General features: G+C 39.0%; 2 protein-coding genes across 6 annotated transcripts in view; one reads left to right on the top strand and one right to left on the bottom strand.

The window, feature by feature from the left end:
- The window catches only part of LOC134813957 (coiled-coil domain-containing protein 178-like), a 66,008-nt gene that overhangs the window by 4,514 nt on the left and 48,705 nt on the right, over positions 1–12,789 (top strand). For 3 of the 5 annotated variants that reach the window (XM_063821911.1, XM_063821926.1, XM_063821919.1), the window contains exons 5-11: positions 2,685–2,856; positions 3,349–3,499; positions 3,707–3,776; positions 4,061–4,123; positions 4,690–4,769; positions 4,901–5,004; positions 5,151–5,200. In XM_063821911.1, the coding sequence (XP_063677981.1) occupies positions 2,685–2,856; positions 3,349–3,499; positions 3,707–3,776; positions 4,061–4,123; positions 4,690–4,769; positions 4,901–5,004; positions 5,151–5,200 (690 nt within the window). Of the gene's footprint in view, positions 1–2,684; positions 2,857–3,348; positions 3,500–3,706; positions 3,777–3,924; positions 3,988–4,060; positions 4,124–4,689; positions 4,770–4,900; positions 5,005–5,150; positions 5,201–12,789 lie in introns of all 5 variants that reach the window. The other 2 variants (XM_063821934.1, XM_063821941.1) reach the window with 1 other exon arrangement.
- LOC134813992 (carbohydrate sulfotransferase 15-like) lies at positions 5,601–7,613 on the bottom strand. Its single transcript, XM_063821950.1, has one exon. It carries the CDS (start codon positions 7,538–7,540, stop codon positions 5,885–5,887), a length of 1,656 nt encoding a protein of 551 aa, XP_063678020.1. The 5' UTR covers positions 7,541–7,613; the 3' UTR covers positions 5,601–5,884.

Raw genomic sequence — 12,789 nt, forward strand, 5'->3', positions numbered from 1 at the left:
CTTTTCCTGGGTCCTCCTCCTGGGTCCTCCTCCTCCTGGGTCCTCCTCCTGGGTCCTCCTTCTCCTCCTCAGTCCTTCTCCTCCTCCCCCTCAGTCCTCTTCCTCCTCTTCCTCCTCCTCCTCCCTCTCAGTCATCCTCCTCAGCCATCCTCCTCAGTCCTCCTCCTTCTCAGTCCTCCTCCGATCCTGAGTCCTCCTCCTCCTCAGTCATCCTCCTCAGTTCTCCTCCTTCTCCTTCTAGGTCCTCCTTCTGGGTCCTCCTCCTCTTGGGTCTTCCTGATCCTTCTCCTCCCTCTCAGTCATCCTCCTCAGTCATCCTCCTCAGTCATCCTCCTCAGCCATCCTCCTCAGCCATCCTTCTCAGCCATCCTCCTCAGTACTCTTCAGTACTCTTCAGTACTCTTCAGTACTCTTCAGTCCTCAAAATGTTTGTCCGCTAATGTCCACCAATGTCCGCTAATGTTCACCAATGTCCATCCAAGTCCGCCAATGTCCGTCCGGGTCCGCCAATGTCCATCCGAGTCCGCCAATGTCCGTCCGAGTCCGCCAATGTCCGTCCGAGTCCGCCAATGTCCGTCCGTGTCCGCCTATGTCCCAAAAAACACGTCCGTTGTCTCATAGAATCCAAAAAGGACAGGACATAGGCGGACATAGACGGACATGACACCCCCCCCCCAATATAAATGTCATGAAAGCATTTCGTTTAATGTGGGTTTTAAGTTCTGATGATGTTGAGAACCACGCCCTTGGATGGCCACGGCCATTTAAGAAAATTAAATTTCGGAAAACCGTATTATTTTAGTTTTATTGTTTAATCTTTTGATGATCTACATTTTTTTCACATTTCACATTTCTATATGTGATAGTAGTGAATAAATTGATGATATAAACGTTCTAAAGTGCTAAAAATATGGTAGAACTACATAATCTCTGGTCGAAAAATATCGTGTCAATTAATGTCAGTATTCCAAAATTTTGCAAAACTGACATTGACATTAATTGACATTAATTGACATTAATTGACATTAATTGACATTAATTGACATTAATTGACATTAATTGACATTAATTGACATTAATTGACATTAATTGACGTTGCATTCCCCCCTGCACAGTAGCTCATGAAAACCCTAATGGTACACAAATGAAGCCCAAAGACCCATTTATTTGCTATGAGAGATGTTATAGATGGGAACAGGGAAAATACACACAGTATCAGATCAGAGGCAGCTATGTGTTCTATGAACACAACAAGGGTGCTATGAAGTTTGAAAGCTCTGTGCTTTACAGATCCAATAAGTATGGTACTGTCCCCGATTATAGAAGACATCAGGACCAAGATAAGCCATACCGCCCAAGTCTTCCTAGTTACAACGTCCTGGACTCCAAACATGGTGTAGTTGGAATAGTTGGCCATCTTGAATTTACCTGAGATTCTGAGGTGTGTGCAAATTATAAATAGTTTATAATTAGTTATTATATATCAGGACATTTTAATCGAACGAATAACTGAAAAGTTGATAAACGCGGTTATAAGAGACGAAGGTATTAGTCGTAAGTTTAAATTACCTTTTTGTATTGACTATTATATAATCAGCAAGAAAGCTTTCCGCTCAATTTAAAAAACGAAAATTAAGTATAACTGTATGTAGACACCTGATAGCGACATGTGCCAGTTGTGCCTCATACACAGGTGCATCATCTAGAGATACATGCATTCTTAGTTAAATATAATATTACAATTATATGCTTGAGTCATGAGTGGTAGCAACAACAGCATTTACAGCAACAGAAAGGTTCACAAATGAGAGAATTTTGCTGAAATTTACAGCAACAGAAAGGTTCGCAAATGACAGAATCTTGTTGACGTAATATGTGAACGGTCCCTAAACACAAAACACGTGAGTGCTGTAGCGACATTCAACAGGTGCCTCACAGAGATACAGAGTGCTTAGTTAGACGTAAGAATTCTAGAAAATTAAGTAAATAAATTAGATTTTTTGCAACATTAGACTTGTCTGGTATTTCAGACCAGTGCGACCCGACCCGGACCATAGTTTTTTAATTAGGATAGTGCCAGGTGATGTGGAACATGTAAGGTGTAAGCAACAATATTACAATAAGACCGAAAAAAGTTCACGACTTAATGAGATTGTTACGTTGTAGATCCTCATGGTTTGTTTCATAAACAATTGAAACAATGTTGTTGAGTAATAGCGTTAGACTGTGAACTCCATGCTACAGTGCAATAGGTTTTAGTACTATCGTGGTCCCATTTCAACCTCTACACAATAATGAAACGTGACAGCTCTGGACAATATATGTGTGATATTGTAACCTTGCTAAAGAAAAGTCAGCAGAAGTTGTAATATTCAACAATTTGGTCCTCGAACAGTTGGCTCAACACAACAGTGGTTTGTAGAAAACAAGGTTCATAACATTTGGCCTCATCTGTACCAGCTATTTGACCAGGTTTTACTATGGTAATAGCTAGAAAAATTACTGCATGCAGTTATGTCCATGAACCTGTGTATGAATATTATAATGACTGAGATATTGACCAACCACTTAGCTTATATTAAGTAAAGTGACATTCACTTAGCCCCTACAACCCCGCCTGCCTAAACCTTAAGTACCAAACAATGTTTTAAATCCCCCCATTAACCACAGCTGACCGTACACAGGGACTAGAAGTAGTGGACGAAGTAAAGACGCTGATAGCGCGGCTGGAACAGGACAGACAACAGACCATCAGGGCCTATCAGAGAGAGGTAGAGCGAGTCAAACTCCTCCAAGTTCAGGTGGACAAGGTGGAGAGACGGAGACTTTATATTTTACCTAAAGCTGTGCAACTTGGTGAGCTTGTCATGGCTTTGACGATGGTTTCAATGTTATCATTTTGTTTTCTCACGTTGCCGGCCAATTAGCTATCCTGTGACTGAGCGTTTTATGATGTTGGGGTCACCTAGTTTATTTTTTATCTACCGCATGGCATATGAGGTGAATGTTTGTCATGTTTTCAGGACAGTTCCTCAAGACATGACAAACAGTTCAACAAGTGACATGACTATTTAATGAGAAGGAATTATTCTCATTAAATTATCATGTCATGACGTGTCCAACTGCTAATATAATAAGCTGCTTAAATTTATAATTTACGTTTATCATAAATACTATAAGTAATAATATAAGTGAGTTTTTCTGTCACTGAGTAAGATGGGATATTATTTGGTTTCAAAGTTTTTTATTTATCAGCTGTCGAAAAAAGATTTTAAAATTAAGTTACAATTTTTTTTGAAAATTCTTTGATTAAAAGTAGGTTTAGTTTTAAACCATCTCCATCTTCAGAACACGAAGCGTGTACACAAGATATCTCGGAATTAAGGTGGGATCTAGATAACTGGTTGGAAGAGAAGAAGGAGATGGAGAAGCAGGTTCTTGCTGCAGTAGATAAGAACAGAAACCTTCAGAGCTCTATCGAGGAGCTAACTGCACAGTGGTGAGATAGTTGTGTAAACTTTTAGAGGGGCCAGTTATTATCGTTCTCGATAATAATTATTTATAGCGATTTCCCCCCGATTTGGCAGCATAAAGTAAATGGGGGCTGGGCCGCCAAATATTGAAACTTATAATAATTTTCCGTCCTAAATCATGTTTTTCCTGTTTTATGAAATTATATCCATTATCCATGATACCTCTACATCAGTCCGAATATCAAAGAGAAACTTGAAATCGACAAGGAGTGTTTGGAGGGAATTTCAGCTGACCTCAAGGAGGTACCATATTATTATTATCAAGATTTTTTACTCAAATCAGAGTTCACTCAGATTGCATAATACGGAGATTTATTACCTCATTTCTGCTAGAAACATTCTCAATGAATTTGTCGAGTTATTTACATGTGTTTTTAATACCGATTTTCAGAGTAAGTTAGCACTGAAATATACTCAAGATTTATACGCCAAAGCTAGACTTAAGCTTAAAAAGGTAACGCAGATCTGTGATTTGCCCAATTTTGATTAATTTAATCGTATATTACTTGACTTGACCCGGAATTCAGGCAAAGGCACAGCTGGAATCAGTTCATGTTGAGATGAACGAAGCTAAGAATAAGTCCAGTTTGGTAGGCCATGCCTTGAGCATTTGTATACGTGTTGTCCAGAGTAATATTAGATACTTTGTGTACAAGTAGTAGAGACTCCATTTCAAGTTGGTGGTTGAGCTGAACATTGACTTTCTCCTGATATTTTTGTGGGTACTTTGACAAGAAACATTATTGAATACTGAATACTGTATAGTGATTAGTGATGCAGCTCTGTTTCAGCCACCAATTTGAAATGTGTCCATTATAGTATTTTGTGGGCGATGTAAGTGTTGTAACCTATGTTTGCTGTTACGTTTGAAATGTAGAATGCACTGAAGAGTTTGTGACTGAATTTTAGTTTAAAATATGGCGTTTTAAACTGTGTGCAAGTTATTTGCATGCCACAAGAGTTGAGTGGTGTAAGAATGTAAGCATGTTTAGAATTTGTCAATCTCGGCAGAGTTGACTGCAAAATACTAGCACAACCTGAGAATATTCAATTTTGCACGAATCGCATTGTTTTCAGGAGCCCAAAAGTAGACTCCAATAAAACTATAGATCTAATACAAAATGTTCAGTGCTTTTTGTAACGACTTCATCTCAAGGCGGACGGCAGAGCTGAGTCAGAGAGGATACAGTTAAGAAGTGAGCTGGCTAGCATCAGGAAGACATTGGCCGGAGTTCAGTAAGTGACAAGCATATCTTATACTTCTTGTTAATACCGGGGTTTAGCTCTCTCTTTCATGAACCACCTACAATAACATACACTCAGTCGTTTTGATGTCTGATCTTGAAGGATCATAAAACACTCCCTAGAGGTGAGCTGCAAGAGGCTGAAGATGTCAACGCTACACACAATGCTGACATAGAAGAGCTCAACAACGCGATAGATACTGCTAAGATGGATGGGAGCGTTCTTGGTTAGTTTTCTCATTACATGGCTATTGTCATCTTTTAAGGAATCATTCACTTTCCAAATCATAATTTTTAGATATTTAGGATAATGCACTAAATAATGTTGGTGACGTTGTTTTTTCTCGGCTGAAAATTAAACTAATGTTTTCAGACAGTGAAATAGCAGAAGCAAAGAAACAAGAGAGAGAATCTCAATCGAGGGTTTGTTTCTCAAGTTCACTAGGCATACCTAATAATTACAACACTTTTCACCTTAAATGTCATATTGCATATTACATATTATTACCACACATAAATAATGCGAATTTGCAGCGACTTTTGTGGAATAATCATCCATCTAGGTTCTCAGGGATAGTTTATCTTCTGAATCCGATATTTCTCAATTTAGGAAACAAGTTTCCATGAGTAAAATACTGTATTATATACTAGATATAATAGGTGACCGATTAATATTAGGAGATCGAGTTGCGCAAATCACCTCATCCAGATTATGCTTTGTAAGCAAAATTGTCGTGTTTTTTTGGTAAAAATTTGGTCCTGATCGGATTTTTGATAAGAATCATATATCAGTCAAAATGAAAAACAAAGTAATGTTAGAATATACGAAAAAATAATGTTGTATAGTTGTATGCTTTCCAGATCTTCCAAATTCGAAAGATTTGTTCAATCTTAGAAACAGACATGTATTTTACGAATTTAAACTGGCTTTACATTAAAACTGGCTTACAGTTGGAAAACTAAAAATAATCGTGAGTTAGACCAAACCCTCGTTAGGCCAATCATACAGTGCATATTAAAGTGTATTATGACACTTTGTGTTCACACAAGAGTAGTGATTTGGTTGACTAAAAATCCAATATCTAAGTTAAAACTAAGAGTTCCATATCAGTGAGGAAGATTCCAATACCACTTCTCGTCACCTAGCAGATCAACTAGGTCTCTGAGATAGGGTTTGAAGAACTTCTCAAGTAATTCAGTCGTTTCCGTGAGAACATAGGGAAGCTTCTTGTTATTACTCATCGCGTTTTTTATCTTATGCTGCTCCAAAATGGTTTGCAATTCGTCATCAGGAAATCGTGGTATCTCCAGGAAGTCACAGAGATTATTGTAAGTTGTGATCGGGTCCCGGATACGTTCCTCCATCTGGAGTATATAGATCTGATTCTTGGGAAACACCTTCATGTAGTCGAGAATATAGACATGGTAGATACTTGCATATAAATGGGTCGCTAGTTGGTGGGTTTCAGTGCTATAAGTGCATCCTCTCAAAGTGTTCACTTTCAGGCAGTTATTAAACTTATCAACCGCCTCCACCACCAAATTATGATATTTCTCCGGTGTAATGGGCCTGTCGCAGTTGTAGGTATAAATATGGGTACAGAAAAACTGGTACGCTGATTGCATCCGCTTTATGGGGTCCCGCAAGGAGAATATAAATTTGGTTTTAGGATTAAGTTTTGCAAGAGTGTCTGCGGTAGTCACTGGTGGCTCTTTGTAACCGGGGTGAAAAGTTTCCCAAAACTCGTTGTCCCATACGTGGGAGGGGGTAGCGTCCACAGTGATTCCGTGAAACAGGACATCTGTTCCTTCAAATTCTTTATATGTCTTCATCAATTTGTCTCGACATGGTCCGGAATTAGAATAACCCATAAATGACGTGGGATTTTTGTCGGGCATTCGGTGCATTCGAATTGACCTTCCCCTCCTTCCCCTGTCAAAGTAGTGTGTTTCTTTCTTGGATCGGGCGCTTATGAGGATATGTTCGTTGAGTATGAAGAATAAATCTGTCGTTCCAGCTTTTGTGAAACCGATGATGTAAAAGTAAGGTAAGCAAAACATGGCCTCCCGGTCAAGAAGATCATTTCCTTTCCAGCAGGGGTTCTTAAATTCTTTCAGAAATTCTTCTTCTGGTGGGAGAAAGGTGAACATGTCTTTAGGATTTTCTGTGATATGCTCTTTTTTCAGAGTTCTCCCGTTCAGGTAACAAAAAGTGTCATTACAGTTCATCTCGTTCGGATCACCGAATGTAGATTTCTTTGGTACTCCCCTTTTTAGCATCTCTACATTACTTGGTGCGTATTTTAGGAACTCAATTTTCTGGTGCTTTTCAGTAACGTTGAAGATATTTGTATCGTTAACTTCTTCTAATTGCTGAACGAATGTTTCGTAAGGAGTGTCGGACGTTTTGATTTCATTCTTCGTAAAAATGTTGGATGCTGATTTGGTGATCACGTCTCCCTCTACGTTCTGTCTGTCGCTAGGTACAGTGTTCTTGTCGATCACAGCTCCTCGAGGTTGAGAAGTGAGAGTATCATCAATATCTAAGATTGTTCCAGTTCCATCTAGCTGTTCTGTGGAATCCTTAACATTGTCACGGACTTGATCTGTATTGTTGCTTAGAAATATGATATGGTCTTCAGTTGCACTTGAAATGTTTTTAAAGTTCTCAGTTTCTAACAACATCTTTATGAACTGGAAAGAAGCAATGAGGAGCAAGATCCAGACAACCTTACTTTTCAGCCCTCTGTGGGATATTACCATCTCCGAATCCTCTTCAGATGGTAAGGCACACCCAAACTCTGCAGGAATTATAGAGTAAGTCAATTTGGAGCTGGTGGAATAATTTAATTTAATTTAAGTTTTAAATGAAACTGAACCTCAGCAAATGTGGACAGTACAGCAAATAATTTCAATCACAAGTGTTTCCGCGGATCTTAAGCATGATATAATGAAGTGTACTGATCAGAGCATGCGTCGAGAAAACGGACGCAATTCTTGTTAAAATTTAAATACTGATCAGCGTGTTACTACAATCATTTTGGAGCAAATATGAATAAACTACAAGGTGGTGGAACGAATTCATCCACCTATATAAGTTACATGTATGAGACAATAATCATCATGCATCAGGGACACAGCATACATTTGAATAACACCATTATGGCCTAATTATCCTTTATCAAGTCTTAAGAATATAACATAAAATGAATGTCACTTAAATTTCAAGGCCATATTAGTCATGGATCTTAGAATATTCCCGTAGACACGTCTTCCGCCCCGAGGTTTGAGACCTGGAACGGCTCGAGAGACCCCTCAGAAACAAATTTGGCTTGGGTAGACTTTCTGAATATGGGACAGTTTTGGGCAATTGACCACGCCCTTTTTTGGCGCTTTCGCGATATCTAAACCCACATATCACAACCTCTGATTGGAGAAAAGAGATCAACTTGGGTATGAAAATGGTCATAATCAACATATTTCAAAGTCCTTACACTTAAGTTTGATGAGTTATATGACCACACCCTTTTGCGGTCTCACGAGTAACAATTATCACACTTATTTCAGGATATCTCAGCTTCTAATTAAAACGCTCATCTTGGCATTAAAATGGTCAGAATCATTACATTGAGTGGGGTAGAGAATGGTTTTAAAGTCTACAGACTTCAGGTTGTTGAGTTAATAGGTCAGACTTCATTTTATACGCTTGTATACAAGCACCATATACATTGTACAAGCACTATCTACAAGCAATAAGTACAAACATAAAACTTATAGAGAAAGTTCTGACTTTGGCACTTTAAAATTACCCGATTCCTCTATCAATAGCCTAATTGTTCAAGCAACAATATCACCTATGGGTAAGATAAATACACGTTAAGGCATCACGCTTATAGTTATACTTTATTATTATATTTTGAAGGTGATCTATGTCCATACACTGCACTATTACAGACAATTTAAGGACAATGGAGTTGAAATGATATGGATACGGATAGCTAGTGGTGCTAAGAGTAGGTTAATATCAATATATCACCTATATAATAACAGGATGCCCCGACCATTGGTAAAATTTTTACTTGCAGCCCATATTGCCACAGGATGTGACACTGCGTCAAGAGTAGGTACCAAATTTGCGTCATTGAATGCTATTCCTGAAATGTACCTTGAAGGCTTTGGTAAAGGAGAACTCGATGAAGCAGAGGTCAAGAAATGCGAGGAATACTTGGGGAAAGTTTTCAAGCTTACAAGAGACATTTGACATGTTAAGAGCCTATAATCAATATAGAAATAATGATTCTATGTTTGACTTGCCACCAACATCGCACTCTATTGTACACATCCCCAGTGCAAAGGGCACTATCTCGTAAAGGACCAGTACAATATCCTAAATAGAAACAGCGTACCCCTAGATCCTTGTGGTTTTCAATGGGTACTAGAAAATGAAGAACTTTTTCCGGTAAAACATCTTCATCCTCTTCCTGGAGAATAGAACTAACGGTTACATGTTCATGTTACAAGAACAAAGATATCGACAAAATTGTGGTGGCAGATGCAAATGCTCAAAGAAAGGTGTGCTTTGCAATGCTTATTGTGTCTGTCAAAAGATTTGTTGCAACATGGACAAAGATAGAGGCCCACCTAAGAGAAAGCAGTCATTGACATCTTTAAGAAATAAACGTAGAAAGTCTAACAAAGAGTAACAAAGAGTAAATTCCTAAATTTCCTAAGGTATTGATCAATCATATGAATGAAACAATTTTAATTTTCTTGAATATATAGGTCACACAATAAATATATAGGTCACACAATAAATATATAGGTCACAAACAAACAAAAGACAGACACAATGAGTTAAGATACCCCATGATTTAAGTGTGTATGTACTATGTTTAATAAAAGAGAGTTATAGGAAAGTAATGTGAACTATACAGTATACATCTTGACGACATGCCAAGTGACCGAAGTAGTGACAACTAGAAAATAAGTGAAAAAAAGTCTCCAGATGCTTCTGTCGCGTTAGGTGGAAAGGGGTCAGGCAAGTAGATTAGTGATTTTTCTTTTGCATTCGCGGCCAAGAAAAATCACTTGCTACTGCAAAAAATAGGGTTTGACCTAATAACTCAACAACCTGAAGTCTGTAGACTTTAAAACCACTCTCTACCCCACTCAATGTGATGATTCTGACCATTTCAACACCCAATAAGAGCGTTTAGCTCCAATTAGAAGCTGAGATATTCTGAAATAAGTGTGATAATTGTTACTCGTGAGACCGCAAAAGGGTGTGGTCATATAACTCATCAAACTTAAGTGTGAGGACTTTGAAATATGTTGATTATGACCATTTCCATACCCAAGTTGATCTCTTTTCTCCAATCGGAAGTTAACATTATATGTGGGTTTAGATATCGTGAAAGCGCCAAAAAGGGCGTGGTCAATTGCGAAAAACTGCCCCGTATTCAGAAAGTCTACCCAAGCAAAATTTGTTTCTGAGGGGTCCCTTGAGCCGTTCCAGGTCTCAAACCTCGGGGCGGAAGACGTGTCTACGGGAATATTCGCAGATCCTTGATTATAACACTAAATCGCTGGCAAGTCCCACGTGCAATGTTCAGTTGTTTTAGAATCTGGATTGTTATGACGTAGGCATTAACTTGACGTGATGAGTGTCATGTGAATGCTACGTTGTACCTTGCAATCATGTCACAGAATATGACATGTAAGACGGGCTCCATAGGGAAATAGCATCAGTGATGGTCCACACTTCCCGATCTTTCAAGTATACTAGCTACGAGGAGTTTCGAGATCATGGGATGTTTTCAACAGAAGCTAACTGCATGCAGTTCGTCGAACTTGGCGGTTGGCTGCATCCAGGATTTTTAGCTCCGTGATGGGTCGTTTCTGTAACCAGGTTCTGCCAGATATCTTGACAGTCTTCAAGATCTCTGGAAGCTGGAACAGATTGATTGATTTGAAGGGAGATGTAGAGGATAGTTGAACGATAGCTGCAGTAGGTAGCTGTATCATGTAGTTAGCTTCTGTTGAAAACATCTCATGATCTCGTCGTAGCTGGTATACTTGAAAGATCGGGAAGTGCGAACCATCACTGATTACTAGTTCCCTAAGGAGCTCGTCTTATATTCCATCTTCTGTGACATGATGTCAAGGACCAAGGTACAAGTTACAACGTAGCACGGAAATGCCGCGACAGTGCCATTCGGATCCGGATGTATGACCGCCACTTGCAGTAATAAAGTAAAAAGACACAAAATCAAATCGCAAATTTAAAATGAACACGTAGTAACTAATATCACTATCACAACAGCATAGTTATAACTCATATCAATAATGCTAATAATAATATGAGGTGGTACCTATTTATTATTTAGTGTACTTTAGTCGCATTGTTCAGCACATGGAGTTCTGCGTCAGGACACTACAAACAGCCCTCTCCGTAACATACTGTTCACTTTTTGAAGATATTATAACTGTATAGTGTATACTAGTGTAACCTGTGCATACGGCCGGAATTTCACTATCGCAGTTGAAATGCAAAAGCCTATTATATTCGAAAACACGCATTACATTTTCTTAGTTAAAACTTTGCGAAAGTATGAACTCGTTCAGTCCAAACAGACTGCAATTTAATTTTGGGAGCCCCTCACATATCTATAAAAAGAAGATATATATATTTAAAAAATAATAATAGGAGTTATACGAGAATGCTGAGGATGGCACTTAACATAGACTGAAAAGAGCGGCAGACAAACGCCAAGGTATATATGGACACCTCATCAGAGCATCTGATAAGATAGCTGAACGGAGGATGAGACTCGCTGCGAGTCTCATCCTCCGTGAGTCACTCGCAGGTCATCTAGCCAGACATGAAGAACTTCTGAGACATCAACTTCTCTTCTGGGAACCCCTTCAAGGACATCGTCGAAGGGAAGACCACACCTCACATATATTGACATCCTAGTCGGAAGGACACGAGGCTTGACGAAAGCAAGGAGATTAACAAACTCATGCTGGATAGACAGATTTGGGAAAAAACTATCTCTGTTCGGACGTTGAAGCCGCCCTTAGTCTTGAAGTAAACCAGTTACCACCGACCGATTTAAAAAAACTTAATTATTTGGCTTCGTCAGAGTTTTGTCGGCATTATACCGAAAAAACCAGTCGCATATCTCTTACCGTTTTCTTGATTTAATTTAACCGTTCGGAAATTTCTCAAAGACAAACAGACACACAGACACATCCTTGGATTATTAGTATATAGATTATCATAATATAAATTATTTCGATGAAAGATTTGGGTGGAACACCTTAATATTATGTCTGGTTCATGTCTGCTATGACTACCTCCTCTCCAGAGACAGTGATAGTGATATCAGGGTTAGGAAAGGAAGAGCATGGGGAGCATGCCACACTCTCAAAAAACTTTGGAAATCTAATCTTAGAAAGTCTATCAAGACCAGCGTGTTCACAGCACTAGTCGAGTCGGTGCTTCTATACGGTTCCGAGACTTGGACTATGACGAAAAGGCTAGAGACGATGGTTGATGGTTGCTATACACGAATGTTAAGAATGGCCCTTTAAAACATCAATCAATATCAAGACCATGTCAGCAACCACAGCCTGTACTGTGATCTTCCCAAAGTCAGCTCCAAGATTACCCAACGAAGGCTCAGACTTGCAGGTCATGCTCACCGACATCCGGAGCTGACACTGAACAAACTGATCCTCTGGAAGCCGAGTCATGGACATACTAACAGGGGGCGACCTTACTTAACACTACTAGATAACCTAAAAGCAGATACTGGGCTGAAATCAGTAGATGAGATAGCTAGACTGATGGAGGACAGAAAGCTGTGGAGAACTGTTGTCAATGGATCTCGTGAATACTACCCGCCTCAAGTCAAGGAAGTCAAGTCAGTCTAGTAAAGTAGTAATGTGTCTTGCAGTTAACATTAAAATGAAGGCCAACCCAATAATGAAATATCAGGACATTGGCC

This window comes from Bolinopsis microptera, chromosome 1 (genome assembly GCF_026151205.1).
Source record: "Bolinopsis microptera isolate Bmic1 chromosome 1, MBARI_Bmic_1.0, whole genome shotgun sequence".
NCBI classification, from domain to species: Eukaryota; Metazoa; Ctenophora; class Tentaculata; order Lobata; family Bolinopsidae; genus Bolinopsis; species Bolinopsis microptera.

Bases quoted from the DNA above. Each gene is read 5' to 3' on its own strand.
- LOC134813992 (XM_063821950.1), bottom strand. From the start codon at position 7,540: ATGGTAATATCCCACAGAGGGCTGAAAAGTAAGGTTGTCTGGATCTTG.